The sequence below is a fragment of the Physella acuta genome, unplaced genomic scaffold (genome assembly GCF_028476545.2).
Source record: "Physella acuta isolate Inbredline_101_S28 unplaced genomic scaffold, ASM2847654v3 ptg000897l, whole genome shotgun sequence".
NCBI lineage: Eukaryota > Metazoa > Mollusca > Gastropoda > Physidae > Physella > Physella acuta.
Genome location: NW_026732414.1, coordinates 560,511 through 584,233, shown reverse-complemented (window position 1 = coordinate 584,233; position 23,723 = coordinate 560,511). Strand labels below are relative to the sequence as shown.

Sequence of the window (23,723 nt, the reverse complement as noted above, 5' to 3'; positions counted from 1 at the left end):
TTGTTGTAGATGTTACTGTACATGTCTGTTGATGTTGTTGTAGATGTTACTGTACATGTCTGTTGATGTTGTTGTAGATGTTACTGTACATGTCTGTTGATGTTGTTGTAGATGTTACTGTACATGTCTGTTGATGTTGTTGTAGATGTTACTGTACATGTCTGTTGATGTTGTTGTAGATGTTACTGTACATGTCTGTTGATGTTGTTGTAGATGTTACTGTACATGTCTGTTGATGTTGTTGTAGATGTTACTGTACATGTCTGTTGATGTTGTTGTAGATGTTACTGTACATGTCTGTTGATGTTGTTGTAGATGTTACTGTACATGTCTGTTGATGTTGTTGTAGATGTTACTGTACATGTCTGTTGATGTTGTTGTAGATGTTACTGTACATGTCTGTTGATGTTGTTGTAGATGTTACTGTACATGTCTGTTGATGTTGTTGTAGATGTTACTGTACATGTCTGTTGATGTTGTTGTAGATGTTACTGTACATGTCTGTTGATGTTGTTGTAGATGTTACTGTACATGTCTGTTGATGTTGTTGTAGATGTTACTGTACATGTCTGTTGATGTTGTTGTAGATGTTACTGTACATGTCTGTTGATGTTGTTGTAGATGTTACTGTACATGTCTGTTGATGTTGTTGTAGATGTTACTGTACATGTCTGTTGATGTTGTTGTAGATGTTACTGTACATGTCTGTTGATGTTGTTGTAGATGTTACTGTACATGTCTGTTGATGTTGTTGTAGATGTTACTGTACATGTCTGTTGATGTTGTTGTAGATGTTACTGTACATGTCTGTTGATGTTGTTGTAGATGTTACTGTACATGTCTGTTGATGTTGTTGTAGATGTTACTGTACAAGTCTGTAATGAGGTTTTTTTCTCCACAGACCGTGGCCCTGACCAAGGCTATCAACAACCAGGAGACACCACTGTAATGAGGTTTTTTTCTCCACAGACCGTGGCCCTGACCAAGGCTATCAACAACCAGGAGACACCAGTCAAGGAGAAACATGCCAGGAGTATCCTTTTGTTCTACTCTCTGACCCCTGGTCAGCTACTTATGTGCCGTCAGTCTCGCCCCCCATTATTCTCTGTCTGGCCGCTTTTCAATAGCGTTGCCGCTCGTAGAAATATATGTGTATATATATATATATATTCGTAGAAATATATGTGTATATATATATATATATATATATATATATATATATATATATATATATATATATATATATATATAAATATATATATATATATATATAAAAGTCAGTGGTGGCCAGGGAATGTTGGGGTCACGTGTTATTGTTGTGGCAATGTTGGGGTCACGTGTTATTGTTGTGGGAATGTTGGGGTCACGTGTTATTGTTGTGGGAATGTTGGGGTCACGTGTTATTGTTGTGGGAATGTTGGGGTCACGTGTTATTGTTGTGGGAATGTTGGGGTCACGTGTTATTGTGCAGGCTAGTAACCTCTCACAACATCCTATTTCTCCACACTCTTGTTGTTTCGTCATGTAGATCAACAAACCCACTCATGTGTATTTTGTACGCTACCCGAGTCACGCATGACTTGTGACTATGGTGTCGCCTAAGATTTTAAATTTCATAATTATTCAAGATTACTTAAAAACGATTAAAAACTAATTTTATTTATCAAATTTGATCGATTGCCTAGAAAATAATTTGTGAAAAAAACGCGTTTGTTTTTAAATGGCTACGATGATGTGAATGATTTTCAATTATACGGTGGGTTAGTTTTTTAAGGGGTGTTGTGATGCGATTGACCGTTCAGCAGAAATGTGTCATTGAGTCATCTCCTAGATTTCTCGCCATACAAATACACAGCGGGCATAATGGGTGGGCTTAGTTAGCTGTTGTCTCGATCAAGTTATTTTTTTTTTTGTATATTTTGTTTTTATCCTGCATGCTTTTTAAAAAAATAATGAAATATTTTAGTAGCACGCAATATATAATGTTCTATAGTTTATCATATTTTGAGTAAGTTCACAACAATATTAAATTAAGCAATTCACGTTTTGCTTACTTATATTATGTTCTGCTCGATATTCTCAGCGATTAGAAAAAAAATGTACAAATGACAAGCTTGCATTAAACACTAATTGTCCATTTTAAAATTAGATCGGTATCGTTGAATAATACGCAGAAATAACGATTATTAGTATACGAGCCGACCCGCGGCGTATCATATGCCGCTATTTAGTTGTTTTATTTTCTACTTTTCAGTAATTTGTGAATTTCGACAGTACCAATGCTGAAAATATTTGCTTTAAAACACTATCAGTAGGCCTTAAGGACGATAACCACCCCCTCCTTTCCCCCAACCCCTACGCTACACCCCCCCCCCACCCGTGAAATCAGCCTCCTCTTAGTTACCTAAGTTTAAAATCGTTAGAATGGTTACTAGATCTATATTGATTAGAATATTATCACAGAAAATGAAAACAAGAATATCAGAACTAGACGTCTAGGTCATGTTTTTTTTTACTCATATTTTTTTAAAAACTATTTAAAACTGGCTAATTTGTGAGAACAAATGACTATAAAGTGGGGTTATCAGAATATTGATCACGCAGTTACTGTAAAGCCTATCAATTTGTCTTACGAAAGTGAACTTCGGTTTGTAACTTAGGCTTGATGAAAATAAATAGAAATGAAGCTTTAAACTCAAAAAATTCTTTTTCAGTTTTCTTCTCTGGATCTGCAACTTTTATAACATTGATTCAGGATTAATTTTAAAAATATTTTTTTTACGGCCGATTTGATGGCAAAATCTAAGGAAAAAAATTTCATTTCGTTCGGGGGGGGGGGGGGGCGAAGGAAAATTTTTTACCACCCCCCCCCCCCCCCCCCCGAACGAAATGAAATTTATATAATTTATATAGAAAATATATACTTTTAACAGTGTCCGCCCCCCCCCCCCGAAGAAAGTTTACCGCCCTCCCCCCCCCCCCCCCCCCGAAAATTTCAAGTGCCCCCCCCCCCCCCCCCCCCCCCCCCGGAGAAAAAAGTCTGGAAGAAACACTGAAAACAACCCGTGTTTTTAATCCATGTCAACAATAATAATCGAACCCAACTCATCAAACTCGGCGGCCACCATTGCCGTTAGACCATATCGCTCTCTTATTATTGAAAAGAAAGTTTCAATTTGTAATGTATCCGTAATGCTGCTGCCCAATGTTTAGGCCTAGGCCTACAGCTTGGGTGAGATTTGAAGGCGTCCCGCTGACCTAACTATTGATGACATGCGCAATTGAGGACATGCGCATCTCATCCGTCACGTTTCGGCTAATTAGGCCTAGATCTATCTCTTGAGCGGTTATTCATCACATGAATATTTGTTGTAAAGTTAATCCCCCATTCAGCAGTTTTATGTCGCGTGTAGAAAACATTTGAAAGTTTGATGGTAAAACTAAAGCAAACCACAAAAACGTTGACGTATGTAATGACAATTAGAGCTAACACGATCTTGTCTACTCGCTTGCTGTGGCTTAGGCCTAGGGCTATGCTATATTGTTTGAGACTCAGCTGATCTAGGACATTGATACTTGTTGATTGTCTGTGGTTCCATTGTTAAACCAGTACAAGCAGATAGTATCATTTGAAGGAATGATACAATCATTGTTTGCTCTCGGTCTTCTCTCTCTCTCTCTCTCTCTCTCTCTCTCTCTCTCTCTCTCGTAAAAAGTAGACACCATCGGATATTGATTTATGCACACCAAAGCATAATCACGACAGCTGTGAAGCATTATATAGATCTAGATCTAGATCTAGCTAGGTATAGATAAATTCGGAATGAATCACCAGCCCGTTTGAAATAGTCTTTCGCTCAACGAAAAGAAATGAAACGTTTTATTGATATTAATGTAGCACAAATCTTTGTTACACCTTTTTTTTTTAAAATCTGATCTACACCCAACTCAGGCTACAGGGATTCATTTTCTGATACAAACGAGGCCTACTAGGGGAGAGTACTATAAGTAACTTAAGGTCTGACGTCTGCTAAGGCCTACCGTCAAAAGTGGAAGGGAAGAGGTGAATCATGCTTGTATTGTTGACGAAGCTTGTCCTAGATCTAAATCCTAAATGATCTAAATGCATAATTAAGTAGAGATAAGTTGGTCTACTAATGAACATTTGTAGATGTTGTTACATCTTTGCAATATGTGGGCTGCTGTTGAGGTGTTTAATAACGTAATACTAGCCTAGTGAAGTGACTAGTCTAGATCTAGATTCTAGATTTCTAGATCTAAATCTAGAATCTAGATCTAAATCTAGGTGACTAGAATCACTAGATTGACTAGAAGAATCTAACTCTAGTTCTAGATCTAGATTCCTAGATCTAGTTAGTAGATCTAGTAACATTACTATTAAATCTAATAATAAGTAATATCTCAGCATCTTAGTTACTTTAACTAACTTACTTATAAAATAATAGATTCTTTCTATAACTTAATCTTAATGCCCAATGATGGGGAATAGCAATACCTGCCCTAGCTAGAATCTTGGGCCTATCTAGTATCTACATCTAGATCTAGATATAGATCTACTATCTAGACTTTCTAGATCTAGTTAGTAGCTAGGTAGACTAAGAATACTTTTAGGTGATATTGATCTCATTTTCAATCACTATTAATTTTACGGCTGCTATGAAGTCAAATAAAAAAAAAAAATTTTTTTTATTCATGTCAACAATATGACAATATGATATAATCATAGAACCATTCTTGTCAACTAAGTGGCCTCCATTAATCAACATTTAGATCTAATAATAATAATTAAATTTCATAAATTAATAACATTATTAAAATTAGATCTAGGTGTCTACTATTTACTATAAAAACTAGAAAGTATTGATTGGCATGACTGAATCTAGGCTAGCATTCGATATCTAGATCAGCATTCGATATCTAGATCATCTAGATGGCATACTGCCAACCCTGTTCTTTGGATATTGCTGTAGAAACAAATGCTACTGGAGTTGTAGATTTTCATCTTTTTGCTGCATTTCCAACTGTTAGCCCTACATTGCAAGACTCAGGCCGATAGTAATATCATATAGTAAGGGGGTTGAAGGGTTCTCTAATACAGTTTACTCTCTGCAAAGTATGAAGGAATTAATATTTGACTGCAAATGAAGATAGCTTGCAGTAGAATTTATTTTTAAAAAATACATGTTTAATATTCAGCATAGTAGATCTAAATATTACAACATAGTATATTCTAATTTTCTAAATTAATATTATTTCTTATTAATTTAAGTCTCAAAATCTCAATTAGTAAGACTGAGTCACATATTATCTCTCTGTACATAGTCAAAGTTACTTACAGAAACTACTGTACTTAACTATATAATTAATACAATTCTGTAGGGGTGTAATGGCTAAAAAGTTTTTAGAGAAGTGCCAACCTTAACCATGCCCTACAGGTGCTATACTTGGAACTTTCCAAGACCAGGGGGGCAACATGTTCTGGTCCATCGCCTCCAAGATGCCTGTACAGGCTAACCCTATAGTGGCCTGGAAGTTCTTACAAGTTATACACAAGCTCATGAGAGATGGCCATGCTAACGTGAGTACACCTTCTTACATTCACCCATGTGTTTTATGGTTTATTTTATCAAGAACAATTACATGTAAAATGTCAACAACAGTTACATATTAAATATAATATTCTGTTTAAACATATTTAAAGATGTGATTATGCAAGCCTCAATAAAAGCTAAGGTTCTCTCATGTTTTATTTTTGCACTTAAAGGTTGTTCCTGATTCAGTGAAATATGCAAATCAAATCCGAGACTTAGGAAAGTTATGGGTAAGTCAATGTATGGGCTGATATCTGAAAACTGTTTCATGACAAATAATCCATATCATCTTTTATCCTGAGATATTTTGTCCAAAGATGTTTTTTTCTGGAATAATTTGTCTTGAGATCATTTGTCCCATCACTCTTAAAAACATATTAGAATATATTTGATTAGAAATTTTTAATCTAAAAGCAATCATTGTGGTGGTAACACATACTGATTGATCCCTGTAAGAGATTGAGATAAAGCATTAGTTGTGGTGGTAACATATACTGATTGATCCCTGTAAGAGGTTGAGATAACCAGACTGCAGTTACTAGCCACAGTTAAATAAATTGGTGGATTGCCTGAAGAATTTCTGTGAAAAGACATGTTGTTTTGATATGGCTTTGTTTGTCGTACAACTGTTAGGACCTCTATTGCTTGTTAAGATCTATTGGACTTGCCAAATGCTATTGAACCAAGGATCTACCGTATGGACCCACATTATCTAGAAAAGTTCAAGTAGCCTAATCTAAATATACTAAAATGTGCATTTTCAACTGTCAATGTTGAATTTGTTAAAAAAAAACAGATGAAAGTTCTGAAACAGTCGAACTCATCTGAACTCAAGACTTTAACATGTTAGGAAAGTGTTAACAAATCTTTAATAAAATAAATGTTTTGTTCACGGGGTGGGTTATTACATTTACTCTAGGTGACACCCCCACCTGTACAGATTTGGTGACACCACAGTGTCGGATGATTGTATGTGAGACTGGGGAAGTGAATGTTGAATACAAGATTGTATGTGAGACTGGAGAAGTGAATGTTGAATACAAGATTGTATGTGAGACTGGGGAAGTGAAAGAAAGACTGACATGATTTACAGCCATTCAATATTGGCCAGTCTGTAGTCTCTAATCTGGAGGCCACAGATGGCAATAAAAATCTATGCCTTCTTTAAAATGTTGCTGTACAGTTGATCTTTAAAATGTTACTGTAGAGTTGATCTTTAAAATGTTGCTGTACAGTTGATCTTTAAAATGTTGCTGTACAGTTGATCTTTAAAATGTTGCTGTACAGTTGATCATTAAAATGTTGCTGTACAGTTGATCATTAAAATGTTGCTGTACAGTTGATCTTCAAAATGTTGCTGTACAGTTGATCTTTAAAATGTTACTGTACAGTTGATCTTTAAAATGTTGCTGTACAGTTGATCTTTAAAATGTTGCTGTACAGTTGATCTTTAACATGTTGCTGTACAGTTGATCTTTAAAATGTTGCTGTACAGTTGATCTTTAAAATGTTGTTGTACAGTTGATCTTTAAAATGTTGCTGTACAGTTGATCTTTAAAATGTTGCTGTACAGCTGATCTTTAAAATGTTGTACAATTCATCTACACAAAAAACAGTTTAATTAATGATCACTGTACAAAAAACTAATTTCTAGGGCCACTAGTTTATGAAAAGTTGTTATACATTTGTTGTTACTTCTTGTATATAACTAAATTAAGGGCCCTATTAAAATTGTTAAAAATGTATGTATAGCTTGTGTATGTAACTAACTTTCAGGGCCACCTTAAAGAAGGTTATGGGAAGTTGATATCAGGCTACTGCAGGCTTATCATCCAGAAGTTTAAATTTCACAGAAAGGTAAAAACAATGTCATAACTTTTGCCACATTGTTTATTTAAAAAGTTTGAAAACCTTTTGTTAGCTTACCTTCATTAGTAGTTGTTGTAACTTTTAAATTTGGTCTTGTATCAGTTTCCTGGCATTCCTGGCAATCTGATGATGACTGATGAACAGTATTACAAAATATGTGGGGCAGATGTCAATAACTAGTAAGTAATATTCAGAACCTTGCAGATTTTAAAATCTATTTCATTTGAATCTTAGATAGGTTTGATTATGAAGATGTTATAATGATCCACTTTGTTCTATTTGCAGCTTTGAATTTTCTATAGATATGTTAGATTACATGGATGAGATTCTCTCACTACAACATTCAGGTTTGTCTAGAATTCAGCTTTGTTTGTTGATGTTTAAAGAGAAGACAAGTACTTGTGTATATTAGACACCCCCTCACACCTCTCCATATTTTGACCATATGATACCTTGGGCTGAGAAATATCACCAGACATGTTACAATGATCTTGATAGGAGCAATGGAAGTTTTCCATGTTCTAAAACAAGTCAATGATGCTAGATGGACATCAACCAGTTGATGTTAATCCTTGCATCATTATTGTTGATAGTAATTGGTTTTCTAAACTTTGACAATAAAGATTTTAATTAAATACTTTTTTTTTAAGTAAGTCCAACATAAATCAAATAGTCAAAGTTTTATAACTATATTAATCTTAGTAACATTGTTCATTAAAATTTTAAAATATTTAAGGGGCCTTTCAAATAATTTTGAGACTATTTCTGGTTGGGTCCTCATTTTTCCAGTTACATTGTTTAATGTAGACATGTAACTGTTTTGTCACTAACTGTTTTGTCACTACTTCAAACTTTTTTCAAGGTTAATTTATGTTGTGCCATATTGTGTTTGGTACATACGTTAATTTATGTTGTGCCATATTGTATTTGGTACAAAGGTTAATTTATGTTGTGCCACATTATATTTGGTACATAGTAAGTATGTACATGTTGTCAAACTTTTGTTTTCCCTGCAGTTTTTGGGTCACTAGACATGTCTCGCGCCAACTCCATGACCTCATCAGGACAGTGCAGGCTGGCTCCTCTCATCCTGTGTATCCTGGACTCCTGTCAACTCTACGACTACCTGGTCAAATCTCTATTTCACCTCCACTCTAGTAAGTTACAGTTTGTAGTTTCCCCATGTTTGTCATCTGTAAGATGGAGTGGGTGATTGACCTCCACTCTAGTGAGTTACAGTTTGTAGTTTCCCCATGTTTGTCATCTGTAAGATGGAGTGGGTGATTGACCTCCACTCTAGTGAGTTACAGTTTGTAGTTTCCCCATGTTTGTCATCTGTAAGATGGAGTGGGTGATTGACCTCCACTCTAGTGAGTTACAGTTTGTAGTTTCCCCATGTTTGTCATCTGTAAGATGGAGTGGGTGATTGACCTCCACTCTAGTGAGTTACAGTTTGTAGTTTCCCCATGTTTGTCATCTGTAAGATGGAGTGGGTGATTGACCTCCACTCTAGTGAGTTACAGTTTGTAGTTTCCCCATGTTTGTCATCTGTAAGATGGAGTGGGTGATTGACCTCCACTCTAGTAAGTTACAGTTTGTAGTTTCCCCATGTTTGTCATCTGTAAGATGGAGTGGGTGATTGACCTCCACTCTAGTAAGTTACAGTTTGTAGTTTCCCCATGTTTGTCATCTGTAAGATGGATTGGGTGATTGACCTCCACTCTAGTGAGTTACAGTTTGTAGTTTCCCCATGTTTGTCATCTGTAAGATGGAGTGGGTGATTGACCTCCACTCTAGTGAGTTACAGTTTGTAGTTTCCCCATGTTTGTCATCTGTAAGATGGAGTGGGTGATTGACCTCCACTCTAGTAAGTTACAGTTTGTAGTTTCCCCATGTTTGTCATCTGTAAGATGGAGTGGGTGATTGACCTCCACTCTAGTGAGTTACAGTTTGTAGTTTCGCCATGTTTGTCATCTGTAAGATGGAGTGGGTGATTGACCTCCACTCTAGTGAGTTACAGTTTGTAGTTTCCCCATGTTTGTCATCTGTAAGATGGAGTGGGTGATTGACCTCCACTCTAGTAAGTTACAGTTTGTAGTTTCCCCATGTTTGTCATCTGTAAGATGGAGTGGGTGATTGACCTCCACTCTAGTAAGTTACAGTTTGTAGTTTCCCCATGTTTGTCATCTGTAAGATGGATTGGGTGATTGACCTCCACTCTAGTGAGTTACAGTTTGTAGTTTCCCCATGTTTGTCATCTGTAAGATGGAGTGGGTGATTGACCTCCACTCTAGTGAGTTACAGTTTGTAGTTTCCCCATGTTTGTCATCTGTAAGATGGAGTGGGTGATTGACCTCCACTCTAGTAAGTTACAGTTTGTAGTTTCCCCATGTTTGTCATCTGTAAGATGGAGTGGGTGATTGACCTCCACTCTAGTGAGTTACAGTTTGTAGTTTCCCCATGTTTGTCATCTGTAAGATGGAGTGGGTGATTGACCTCCACTCTAGTGAGTTACAGTTTGTAGTTTCGCCATGTTTGTCATCTGTAAGATGGAGTGGGTGATTGACCTCCACTCTAGTGAGTTACAGTTTGTAGTTTCCCCATGTTTGTCATCTGTAAGATGGAGTGGGTGATTGACCTCCACTCTAGTGAGTTACAGTTTGTAGTTTCCCCATGTTTGTCATCTGTAAGATGGAGTGGGTGATTGACCTCCACTCTAGTGAGTTACAGTTTGTAGTTTCCCCATGTTTGTCATCTGTAAGATGGAGTGGGTGATTGACCTCCACTCTAGTGAGTTACAGTTTGTAGTTTCCCCATGTTTGTCATCTGTAAGATGGAGTGGGTGATTGACCTCCACTCTAGTGAGTTACAGTTTGTAGTTTCCCCATGTTTGTCATCTGTAAGATGGAGTGGGTGATTGACCTCCACTCTAGTGAGTTACAGTTTGTAGTTTCCCCATGTTTGTCATCTGTAAGATGGAGTGGGTGATTGACCTCCACTCTAGTGAGTTACAGTTTGTAGTTTCCCCATGTTTGTCATCTGTAAGATGGAGTGGGTGATTGACCTCCACTCTAGTGAGTTACAGTTTGTAGTTTCCCCATGTTTGTCATCTGTAAGATGGAGTGGGTGATTGACCTCCACTCTAGTAAGTTACAGTTTGTAGTTTCCCCATGTTTGTCATCTGTAAGATGGAGTGGGTGATTGACCTCCACTCTAGTGAGTTACAGTTTGTAGTTTCCCCATGTTTGTCATCTGTAAGATGGAGTGGGTGATTGACCTCCACTCTAGTGAGTTACAGTTTGTAGTTTCCCCATGTTTGTCATCTGTAAGATGGAGTGGGTGATTGACCTCCACTCTAGTGAGTTACAGTTTGTAGTTTCCCCATGTTTATCTGTAAGATGGAGTGGGTGATTGATGCATGTCATGAGAGGAATGCTGTTTTAGCAACCAAACTTGTTTCAAAAGTGTTGCACATAAAAAGAATTAATATTTTAGATGTTTTTTAGTTTATATCTTTAAATACTTGCAACAAAAACTATACAAAGATGTTTAAAACCACAGCTTGACAATTAAAGTAGTTTCTGCTTTCTACACTTTTTGGATTGATAAGCTTATAGTGATAAAGCACTGTTATCATAATATGATAGAAATAGCAGACTGAAGCACACTTGTACTGATTTTATACATCCCTCCTCACACCACATCTCAAATCAAAAGGAAGTTTAAAAAATCTTTCTTTGTGTATATAAACAGATAATTTTTTATTTTAAAATAGTCCACGCACGACTCCCCCCTTTACATTTAAGATAAAAACCTGTTAGAAACAAGTTTTCCCATCACTACAGTGTCAAGTTTAAACAACTCTAATGTCCAACATTTGTAAGAATGATGAAATAAAAGAAGATATATGGTCTTGGTGTGCATCCCTTTTTCTTTGATAACTGGCACTAACATAAGATTATACATTATCAACTCTATTGGTGGTAGGTCTTGTCATACTTCAAGTATAATCATCTGCTGTATTACCAAAGTACACTTTGACAAAAAAATGCACTTAGACCCAAGTGCACTTTGACATAGTGCACTTAGTTCCAAGTACACTTTGACATGGTGCACTTAGACCCAAATACACTGTGACATGGTGCACTTAGACCTAAGTACACTTTGACATGGTGCACTTAGACCCAAGTTCACTTTGACATGGTGCACTTAGTCCCAAGTTCACTTTGACATGGTGCACTTAGACCAAAGTACACTTTGACATGGTGCACTTAGACCCAAGTTCACTTTAACATGGTGCACTTAGTCCCAAGTACACTTTGACATGGTGCACTTAGACCAAAGTACACTTTGACATGGTGCACTTAGTCCCAAGTACACTTTGACATGGTGCACTTAGACCAAAGTACACTTTGACATGGTGCACTTAGACCAAAGTACACTTTGACATGGTGCACTTAGACCTAAGTACACTTTGACATAGTGCACTTAGACCAAAGTACACTGATTTGACATAAGCTGTTCCCTGTATAGACATGAGCAGAGAGTTTTGTGCTGTGTCCTATAATATTCAAACATGACATGTAAAAGCAGTTGCACTAACTGGCACTCTGTACATTTCAGTGCCCCCTACTAGTAAGTAACTGGAGAAAACCCCTGCTTTTGGTGCTGGTCTAACATACTAAACTCTTTATTTTATCAGCCCCAAGACATTTCTATTTACAATCACAATTTTACATAGGTTAACTAATTAGTAACAACCCATGATATGCTGTTTAATGTATAACACAATTAGTGATAATATTTTAATGTTAAAATCCCTAATAATCTACTAGTTTTAACATTTGTTTTGGTTAGTTTTAAAAACACATTTTATGAAATTTACCAAAAAGAGCAGGTATTGAATATTACAATTTCTGTTATTTTTAAAGATTTTTAAAAAATTATAAAAAGAGGTTAATCAATTCATTTATATTTCTGTTGTAGGCTAGATTTTTTGTTTTGTTTTAGCATGGGTAGTGTTCTCTCTCCTGCCTCTAGTTTTGCATGAGAATTTCTTTTCCATTTTTTATTTATATAAAGTGGTATCTAGGATGGCTAAATTATCCTACCCCAAATGGTTTTTAATATATCCAAACCTTCCCTAGATCAGTAAACCGTGCTTTATTCAACTAGTTTTGGTCCATGTCTACATAGTAAAATATTGCTTTAATGTATTCTGTTTGGTCTATGTGTACGTAGTAAAACATTCTTTATTGTATTCTGTTTGGTCTAAGCGTACATAAAACAACAGTGTGTCACTCATTTAGGTTTGGTTTAAGTTACATTGAACCGGTTCAAACAGTATTTCAGGCAATGACTAAAATGTACTAAAATGCTTTGTTGAGTGTTAAAAGAGCAGTAAAATCTGTTTTGATGGAACCATTGTTTTTTTCTTCAGGCCTGCCACCTGACACTCTGTCTGGGCACAGGGATAGGTTTCTACAGTGTTATAAAAAGTAAGGGCATTTCTTAAATGTACTTCAATATATGGAATCAAATTTTTAAATTCAGATCTTAAGTTAATCAAAAAAATCAAGTGTATCTATAAATAACCATTGATTAAATCAGTGTATAGTGAAATGGGATGGTGTGGTTGAATGATAGAGTGTTTGATTGCTAACCCAAAAGTCTTAAGTTCAGATCTCCAGATCGTCTGTACAATGTCACAGTCCACCAAGCTCTGATAGGTACCTGACTCATGTAAGTGAAAGAAAAGGTGACTGGGCATAGTGCTGACCACACTATCCATTCAAACATGAAACGTACAAACTCTGGTTCACCTGCCCTATGGACCATTATATGTGTGACACTAACTTGTTTCTAATTGAAGAAAATGTTGTTAATTGATTTCTAGGTTGAAAGAGTTCTACTTCAAGTGCAGTAACCTCCAATATTTTAAACATCTAGTCCAAGTACCAGCTCTACCTGAGGTAGGGGCACAAAAGAAGTCTGATAACTTAGTCTTTAGAAATGGCATTAGGCACTGAGTACTTGTAGAATGATTAGGCTGACAAGACTTGTGTCCACCTAACTGGGCCAAACACCTAATTTGTTCCAGAACCCCCCAAACTTTCTGATAGCATCAGACTTTACAAAACACATCAAACCTGCAGCCGTGGTGAAAGAGGTGGAGCCTGAGCCAGATGCTGACACAGATTCTGTTGATAACTTGATTGACATGTCAATACCTGAGGTCAGTTCACATTGCTTAAAACAAACTGGCAATACTTTCCTTCAATTCATGTTGTACAAAAACTATTACAAATCCTGCTCGCTAAAACTTAAAACCATTCATAAATTGAATGTAGTTGTTGAGGGGGAAAATTTAATTGGATTTACCTTTGTTTATTTTTTGTTTGTTGTCCTCTTTCAGCAGGTCCCTGAAGTGGCTAGTCGACCTCCAGAACCTGATGAGCGGTAAGTAATCAAAGGGCGGGTGGAATCAAAGTGCTGGAGGAAATGGCTAGGGGTTATCAAAGGATGGATGGAATTTGATGGGTGGATGTAATCAAGGCTGGATGTAAACAATGGGTGGATGTAATCAATGGGTGGATGTAATCAATGGGTGGATGTAGATAATGGGTCAGTGTCATCTCTGCTGTTGTAGTGTGAAATTAGTAATGATAGACTAAAAACTGTGTGTAAACAGAGATTTCCTGATAGAATACAAATTGTGTGTGTAAACAGGGACTTGCTGATAGAATAAACCTGTGTGTGTAAACAGGGACTTCCTGATAGAATAAAAATTGTGTGTGTAAACAGGGACTTCCTGATAGAATAAAAATTGTGTGTGTAAACAGGGACTTCCTGATAGAATAAAAATTGTGTGTGTAAACAGGGACTTCCTGATAGAATAAAAATTGTGTGTGTAAACAGGGACTTCCTGATAGAATAAAAATTGTGTGTGTAAACAGGGACTTCCTGATAGAATAAAAATTGTGTGTGTAAACAGGGACTTCCTGATAGAATAAAAATTGTGTGTGTAAACAGGGACTTCCTGATAGAATAAAAATTGTGTGTAAACAGGGACTTCCTGATAGAATAAAAATTGTGTGTAAACAGGGACTTCCTGATAGAACGACTGAGGCGAGAGATCCAGCAGCTGAGAGATGAGTTGAACCGTCTAAGGGTGGAGGACCAGAGGATCATCTCAGGGCTCAATGATGAGATCAGCAAGCTGGAGAAGATTCTCTCTGAGCTCAGGCTCTCAGCCAACAAGTCACTCAAGGTTAGTCTTACTTTTATTTGCTTGCTCTGCACTGAGACAATTCCCTCCCAGGTAGAAGGTACTCTATTGTTGTACTTGTCTCAGTTGTCATCCATTGTTTTCTCCCACCACACAGGAAAACGAGGGCCTTAAGAAAGACATTGAACAGCTAAAAGCTGATGCCCTGGCTGCATCCAAGTTGCCTGAAGCAGAAAGTAAGAATTCTACAATCCTAAGTTTACATCAGTTTTTTTGGTGGTCAGTGATTTGTGATCGTGTCATTCTTTAAGCTAGCTATAACAAATTAATTTACGTTAATTTTTTTTTTTACTCAGAGCATGCTAAAGCAAATCAAGAAAAGTTCCAGAAAATGAAAGAAATCTACAGCAAGCTTAGAGAGGAGCATGTTTCATTGTTACGAAATGTAAGCTTAATTGATGCTGATAAACATTTTTGTTTTCTTCAAGTTTTGCCTCCGTGAAGTAACACTTCTGCTGGATGCTTTTTTTTTTAAGTCATTTTTTTTTTTTTTGGTTCCATTAAAATTTGCATAGAAAAAATATTTGTTCTACTGACATCTTCTCAAAATAATAAAAACATTTGTTCTACTGACATCTTCTCAAAATAAAAAAAACATTTGTTCTACTGACATCTTCTCAAAATAAAAAAGAACATTTGTTCTACTGACATCTCAAAATAAAATAAAAGCTTTCCCACCAATAACTGAGAAAAAAATGTTCACTGACACATTTTTAATTTTTTAGGTTTTTGTTAATACATTTTTCCCTCTACACTGGGCTTGAAATGTCTAACTTGCACCTAAAAAGTCTTAGAAAAACCATAAAATTTTAATGCTTGGGAGAATTTTGTTTTAGTGTGTCACATTTTTAAGCAGATTCCACCCCACCATCTCCTCACTGTCGTACATCACAAACCACACACGCACCCTGTTTTGCAGACACTGAAAAATTAATTTAGATGGTCAGTTACTTTGTTAAAGGGTATCTTCTATGTTTAGTTGAAAATTCTTTTACTGCTTGATTTTAGCATGATAGCCTAACCAAGCAATTGGCTGCTGAAAAGAAAACAGCTGAAGAGAAAGATCAAATTCTAAAGGTAAGTTTTGATATCTTTAAATCTGTTATAGCCAAAATGTCTAGGTTTTGAATTAAGTTAATTTGGCCTTTAGACTAAACATGCTATTTTGAACCTAATTGTTAGCTATTGCCTCATAGAAATAAAAAAAAAACTTGTCATTGGTATTGTCATTAAGTTATATCTCTCAGCTTGTTGATTTAACATCAGGGCAGAGGCGTAGCGACCCTTCTCGGCGCCCGGGGACAAACTTTCTATTTGGCACCCCCCTCAAACTTTTGATCTGCAACCCCTCCCCCCCTCAACTTTTCGATTTGCATCCCCCCCCCCCCCCCTCAGACTTTTGATTTGCACCCCCTAAGGTCAGCGCCTGAGGACACATTGCCCCCCCCCCCCCCCCCCCCATCGCTACGCCTCTGCATCAGGCCTGTCAGTCTGTACAACTTTCTCCATAATTTTACACTCCTATTTACACTTCTGTTGAAACAGTTGCAGATTCTGCCTCTGTTAAAATCTAGGGAAAGAATTAAAAAGTTAATATTAAAAGGGCCAGCTACCCAGGCTTTTAATCTTTAAAAATTATGATCAATTTAATTGAGGTGTTTATTTGTGTTAATTTTGGTTTCCTAGTCCAGTTATCTCAGCTCCATTGTAGGCTACAGTGCTTTTTGTTTGCATGCATCTACCATAGTACACCCCAACATTGATGCTGTTCAAATTTAACCTGTACGTAGTTAGGGTTAGCTATTTCATGTTACTTTGTTAAAGTGTTTTAAGGATTTGTGGAAACAATTATAAATGCTATCAAATATAATTATGCGGAACTTATCAGATTATTATTTGTAAAAAAAAAGCATTACAATTTTTGTAACTTCATCATACATTTTAATTATTTTTTTTATTAAAAAAATATAGCACCACGTTTTACTATGTTTATAGTAATTTTAGAACACAATCATTAGGTTTTTGTCTATGGGTTAAGTTAATTTTTATGATACATAAAGTCATAAAGATTATGACTGAAACAGTTTTGTTATGTGTAGGCAAAACCATGTCCATTGACAGATATTAATGTCTGAAGCTGTGACATTTGATGTCAACATTGATATCATTGGCATGTTTGCTCTTTGAAATAGTTTCATATACTATAAACTATAGATTGGCTCTTGTAGACTTTCACATCTTTTCAACTTCACTAATAACCACTTGGTTCATTTTTTTTTTACTTCTTTTTTTTTTCTTTTTCTTCCCTGGTATTTTGTGCATGTCTTTGACTTGTTTGTGACCCTTCTTTCTCTCACCTTTGAGTGACCCCCCTCTCACCTTTGTGACCCCTCTCTCTCTCAACTCTGTGTGACCCCCCTGTGTGTGACCCCCCCCTGTGTTTGACACCCCCACTCCTCGTGTGTGCAGGAGAACCAGCTGGAGTTGAACCGGATGGTTGATGAGAAAAAAATGGTCCAGGACAACCTGCAGAAATCAGCCAATGACATCTCACAACAGCTAGCAGAAGTTAGCAGCTTCAACTCCAAGCTGGAGAAACAAAAAGAGGTTAGGGACACTCTTGTAGAGCACACAGGTGCACACATGAAACTAGTTGCACTGATGAAGGGCAGGCCAGGTACATGTTTGAGTGTAGTGTGACAACCCTTGTGGAGCATGACGACCCATCTGGCATGTAACTCACATGTTTTTGGCATGTAGCATGTGACCTTTGACTTGAGTAAGTGATCAGCTGATTGATTTCTATCAGGCTTCAAGTCTCGAAGGATTTTATGATGGCTGGCAGCAGTGTCAGGTGAGCTTTGTCAGTCAGGTAGGTCAGTCAATTGTCAGGTGAGCTTTGTCAGTCAGGTAGGTCAGTCAATTGTCAGGTGAGCTTTGTCAGTCAGGTAGGTTAGTAAATTGTCAAGTGAGCTATGTCAGTCAGGTAGGTCAGTCAATTGTCAGGTGAGCTTTGTCAGTCAGGTAGGTTAGTCAATTGTCAAGTGAGCTTAGTCAGTCAGGTAGGTCAGTCAATTGTCAAGTGAGCTATGTCAGATTTTAGGTCAGTCAATTGTCAGGTGAGCTTTGTCAGTCAGGTAGGTCAGTCAATTGTCAGGTGAGCTTTGTCAGTCAGGTAGGTCAGTCAATTGTCAAGTGAGCTATGTCAGACAGGTAGGTCAGTCAATTGTCAAGTGAGCTTTGTCAGTCAGGTAGGTCAGTCAATTGTCAAGTGAGCTTTGTCAGTCAGGTAGGTCAGTCAATTGTCAGGTGAGCTTTGTCAGTCAGGTGGGTCAGTCAATTGTCAAGTGAGCTATGTCAGATTTTAGGTCAGTCAATTCTTCATGTGAGCTTTTTCATACAGGTAGGTCATTCAGTTGTCAGGTGAGCTTTGTCAGTCAGGTAGGTCAGTAAATTGTCATGTGAGCTTTTTCATACAGGTAGGTCATTCAGTTGTTAGGTTAAAAGTGAATCTAGTTTGTGGCATCCATCAAGCTGATGCTACTGTGTAGCAAAAAGAGATGTCTTGACCCAATGCAGGATACTCCACCAGTCTGTCCAAATATCCGTCTCTTAGTACAGTGGAATCTATATATACTACTAAAAGTCAAGTTTGTTTACATGTTTGAATATTTATTTCTTTTTTTGTTTGTTTGTTTGTTTGCCTGATTGACTATCTCGCATGGTTGCACTCATCGTGGAAAGCTGTAAAATAGTATGTAGGTAGAGAACAATTTTTGTTTTAAGACAGACTGTTAATCACACATTTATTTAAAGACGTTAATTAATTTATTGATTTATTCATAGTTAAATTAACCGTATTTTTTTAAAAATGTTAATACTTTGAATAATTTTTGTGGGGATAGTGACGTCCCTTGATGTGTTTACTTTTTTGGTACAATAAAAATGGCGGACTCCATCATAAACTTTGTGACCCATTCAAAAGTTTAACGCGTTACAAAGCTAATTTTCTGCCGGCTATAACTTAAACAATACGTCCGTTTGCTGTATTTATTACGTTCCAACACTTATATCAATTTTCAACTGTCTTTTTCATTTAGTTTTACGATAAATTTCTCTAGATCTAAAGATCAGCTGTCGAATGAAAGTTATGAATCTAGCCTATTCTAGATCTAGCCTAGATCTAGGTCACTACTAGACTCCTTGTAAATTCTAGATCTAGACTTAATGTAAATTCTACATCTAGAATCTATTTCAGGCCTTAATACATCTAGAATCTATTTCAGGCCTTAATTATTTTATATAAATCTTTGTTTGGCTAATTTAAGATTAAATTTAATTTGAAAGTTACTAGATCTACTACTAGGGTTAGATCTAGATCTATGCGCGCAGACTCAAAAGTATAGTATAAAAATTCATTTGTGACGTCACGAGTAAATAGCTAAGTTGGTAGCGTAGCCCGCTCTCATGTGGGTGGCACAGGTTCTAGACCAATATGTCAATGATATTTTTTTTCAATTTTTTTTTTTTAGATGTGAATGATAAAGTTGCCTATCTGAACTTGGCAGGATACAGGGCAGGTGAAGTAGAGTTCATCTAGGTATTCTAAATGAGCCGAAAAAAACGCACTGCGCGCAAAAAAATTTGGTCGGGTTGCGCCAACGCTCGGAGATCCGATACCATAATACATACGATTACACTGAAAACTAATATAGAAAGTAGAATGGACGCCCTTTAAGATGATATGACTTTGCCCGCTGTAAAATATAATTTAATGCTAAAAATAATAGATTTAAAAGTTTCAAATTATTTTTTTACACGAAAAAAATATTTTACAGCCGGCAAAATTATATATTCAGATCGGGCGTCCAATTTACTATAAAAATGTTATAATTTAATTAACACTTTATGTATGGTATCGGATCGCAGAAATAAAAACGAACGCATACGTATCGTGATGACCCGCGCTAACTTTTGCCGGCTTAAATCTAGTTTTGCGTAATGTCACGGAACACCCCGCTCAAGTTCAAAGCAGGATTTTGTGTTTATTCGCGGATTACCATGGATTTTAAACAATGTCTAGGTAAGTTAAGTGCTTTATAAATTATTAGCTATATTCATTTTATTTATAATAAACTGCTGCTTTAAACCATTTGCATTTTAGTGTCCACTTATCGGTAATTGCTACACGCTTAAAAAAACATTTACCAAAAAATTATCTAGACCTTTTTAAAAGTTCTTTGTATTTAATTTACGATTACCAAAATAAAAAAGGAATGCACAATTAAATCAAAAAGATGTTTAAAAGAGTGATAGAATTTAATTTGTATTCGTGAATTTTATTAATTACTAACATCGACCGATTAAACTATCAATATATTGTCGATATTTCAAGCCGCTTGTCGGCCATTTTTTTTTTTTGCCTTCTCGTAATGTTGGATTCAACTATTATATTACGCAGGGTTAACAGCATACTTTCAATTTATTGGAGCATTGTTTATTTTGTTTTTCCTAGTTTAATAGTTAACTATTCTATATAATTGCAGTAATTACATTAAATTTTAGAATACTACGATCGTTAATGTTTCTTATCTCTAGGTTTATTGAACTGACGACATTAAAATAAAATGTAGCCCCCCTTCCATAATAGTTTAACCCAAAATTGTTTCTAGATCTACTTAGATTAGTTAGATTCACTATTGCTTTCATGTTAATATTTAGTAGTAGAACTATCTAAAGTGTTTGCATTTAATATCTAAAAAAAAGCATTGAGCAGCCTTACTTTTAATATTATTCTATTTACAGAGCAAGATATTAGCAAAAGAAAGGGGAAACTGAAAGGCCTGTCAAAAATGTGTATTGTTTGTGTAAGCACCAACAGGACTACTGAATACTTTTGAAGGAAACCATATGTCAGATGTTAGTATTTTCTTCACTTTGCTTATTAGTTATAATGATGTAATGTTACATGATTGATATCTAAGTAGGTATAAAGATATACAGACCTACTATATAAGTCTGTATATTGGAATTGCTAATTAATTGTTTTTATTCACAGACATTTTCTATACTCTGGACCAATGGAAAGATCCCTTACTAGTTTCCATAATTTGATGTGTGCTGCCAGTTCACAATAATTTATTACAATGCTACTCCAAACCTTGAAGAAGAAGACTAACTCAACCAAGATATTGACTATTAATTACAATGCTACCCAACCTCATAGAGAACTTTCCCAATCAGGATATTGACCTGTCTTTTTGAACCTGCTCTAAGATTTCTGATAATTGTATAAGTTAGGACCTAGACATTTCCAGAAGTTGACATTGATCAATAACTAACTAGAAGAAATAAATTTACTGATAACAAGTAAATTTAGGCTAAGCATGTCATGATTAGGGAGCAGAGTAACAAAACTAGATGAACATCACAAAGCTAACAGTTAGGATCATTTATAAAGAATTTTAGTTTAATTAGTTATCTTACTTCATCAGTGTTTAAAAGGCATGAAATTTCTTCTTAGTAAGTATATAAGTAAAGTAATAGTATAGTTATTTAATTTTTTATAACAAAGTAATGCTAACATGTTTCCTACACAATTTATATTACTTTCTTAAAAGTAAGGAGACTTTTTGCAAGATGTTAGGTAATGAAAATTCTTGATTTTGGGCGTTAAGGAAGGATGCTTTATATTGTTTTGCAGAATGATTATTTTATGTTTCTGTGTTTATTATATATTAAGAACATCATGTGCTTTAAGATGGTGTAAAATTTATTAAGATACCTTACTTTAATATTTTTTAATCATTTTTTGAAAAAGGGTGAAATTTCTATTTTTTATAAACTGACCTTGCAGAATCTGGTCTCGCTAATTACTTTCTTTATTAATTCTTTACCTGCTTATTTCATATTAACATGCTTTGAATTTCCTTTCTTAGAACATTTATATTATCAATGTGGCTTAATTAGTTGATTTTATATGATTTTTTAAAAATGACTGTAAATTGACTTTTTGTCTCCCTTTTCGTACTTTGGTAAAATTGTGCTTTGGCTCATTTTTAAGTGAATAAATTTTCCATTTATATCTGTCTGACAACCTTGAAAAAAATTGGGTTTGCTATTTGTATTACTGGCTGTGTGTGCAAGAAATTTGAGAGTTCTAACTTAGTAATTTTAGAAGTTAGTAGGGGTCTCAAATAGACCCTTTACTGCTCGAAAAGCGAACACATTTTTCGAGTTTTAAAAAATTCATAACTTTTTTAAAAATGGACATACATCAATAAATTTGGTGTTTCTGTTCTGATGAAAGCAATCCCTATCAGGTGGAAGTGTTAAATTTTATTTAATTTCATTATGAAAATTTCATTTAGAATACCTAGTTCATCTGTTTCTTTGTCCTAAGCATATGAAAGGATAGTGTGGTCAGAGACATGCTCGGCTGGAATCGTTTTTTAAACGATAAAAACATGTTGTCTGAGACTTGGCGGGACACTGGGCAGGTGAAGTAGAGTTGAGTAGGTCACATGTGACGTCAGTATATGAAGGGATAGTCCGAAATCGGTGTTTTCGGTGTTTTTAAAAGATAAGAAACATATTTTTGAATGTGGGGTCTGTTTTTGTGACGATAAGTGACACTGCAGTAGCGTAGCGAGGAGGGGGGGGGGGGCGGGAGGGGAGGCGGGGGGGGGGGGGAGGCGGGGGGGAGGTGGAGGGGGGGCGGGGGGGACATATGTTGGGGCGCCAAAATGGTTTGGAAAAATAAATTGAAAGGTTGAGGGGGGTTCAAATCGAAAGTTTGAGTGGGGGGGGGGGGGTTGAAAATCGAAATCTTGGGGGGGGGGGGGGTTAAAATCGAAAAGTTTGTCCCCGGGCGCCGGGAAGGCTCGCTATGCCTCTGAGTGACAGACGTGATGTTTTTTTATGGATGACCCCCGAAACCCACAGTTATCCAACGGATGACGGGTATTCTAGTATAACTTAAATATGCTGTGAATGAATGTTTTTAAAATTTTGACAGATAATAGATTCATTGAATAGTTTGTAGTGTGTGATGTAAAGATAATAGATTCCTTGAATGGTTTGTATTGTGTGATGTAAAGATGATAGATTCCTTGAATAGTTTGAAGTGTGTGATGTAAAGATGATAGATTCATTGAATAGTTTGTAGTGTGTGATGTAAAGATGATAGATTCATTGAATAGTTTGTAGTGTGTGATGTAAAGATAATAGATTCCTTGAATGGGTTGTATTGTGTGATGTAAAGATGATAGATTCCTTGAATAGTTTGTAGTGTGTGATGTAAAGATGATAGATTGAATAGTTTGTAGTGTGTGATGTAAAGATGATAGATTGAATAGTTTGTAGTGTGTGATGTAAAGATAATAGATTCCTTGAATGGGTTGTATTGTGTGATGTAAAGATGATAGATTCCTTGAATAGTTTGTAGTGTGTGATGTAAAGATGATAGATTGATTTAAATAGTTTGTAGTGTGATGTAAAGATGATAGATTCCTTGAATAGTTTGTAGTGTGTGATGTAAAGATGATAGATTGAATAGTTTGTAGTGTGTGATGTAAAGATGATAGATTCCTTGAATAGTTTGTAGTGTGTGATGTAAAGATGATAGATTCCTTGAATAGTTTGTAGTGTGTGATGTAAAGATGATAGATTGAATAGTTTGTAGTGTGTGATGTAAATATGATAGATTGAATAGTTTGTAGTGTGTGATGTAAAGATGATAGATTGATTTAAATAGTTTGTAGTGTGTGATGTAAAGATAATAGATTGAATAGTTTGTAGTGTGATGTAAAGATGATAGATTGAATAGTTTGTAGTGTGTGATGTAAAGATGATAGATTCCTTGAATAGTTTGTAGTGTGTGATGTAAAGATGATAGATTGATTTAAATAGTTTGTAGTGTGTGATGTAAAGATGATAGATTCCTTGAATAGTTT

At 35.8% G+C, this 23,723-nt stretch overlaps 1 protein-coding gene across 3 annotated transcripts in view; it reads left to right on the top strand.

The window, feature by feature from the left end:
- Positions 1-23,723, top strand: part of LOC131952977 (huntingtin-interacting protein 1) — a 53,897-nt gene that overhangs the window by 8,866 nt on the left and 21,308 nt on the right. For 2 of the 3 annotated variants that reach the window (XM_059315942.1, XM_059315940.1), the window contains exons 2-17: positions 970-1,033; positions 5,457-5,599; positions 5,786-5,842; positions 7,389-7,469; positions 7,584-7,660; positions 7,767-7,828; positions 8,498-8,638; positions 12,922-12,979; positions 13,378-13,453; positions 13,582-13,716; positions 13,897-13,940; positions 14,586-14,751; positions 14,867-14,945; positions 15,066-15,154; positions 15,778-15,846; positions 17,239-17,376. In XM_059315942.1, the coding sequence (XP_059171925.1) occupies positions 970-1,033; positions 5,457-5,599; positions 5,786-5,842; positions 7,389-7,469; positions 7,584-7,660; positions 7,767-7,828; positions 8,498-8,638; positions 12,922-12,979; positions 13,378-13,453; positions 13,582-13,716; positions 13,897-13,940; positions 14,586-14,751; positions 14,867-14,945; positions 15,066-15,154; positions 15,778-15,846; positions 17,239-17,376 (1,479 nt within the window). Of the gene's footprint in view, positions 1-969; positions 1,034-5,456; positions 5,600-5,785; positions 5,843-7,388; positions 7,470-7,583; positions 7,661-7,766; positions 7,829-8,497; positions 8,639-12,921; positions 12,980-13,377; positions 13,454-13,581; positions 13,717-13,896; positions 13,941-14,585; positions 14,752-14,866; positions 14,946-15,065; positions 15,155-15,777; positions 15,847-17,238; positions 17,377-17,578; positions 17,624-23,723 lie in introns of all 3 variants that reach the window. The other variant, XM_059315943.1, reaches the window with a different exon arrangement.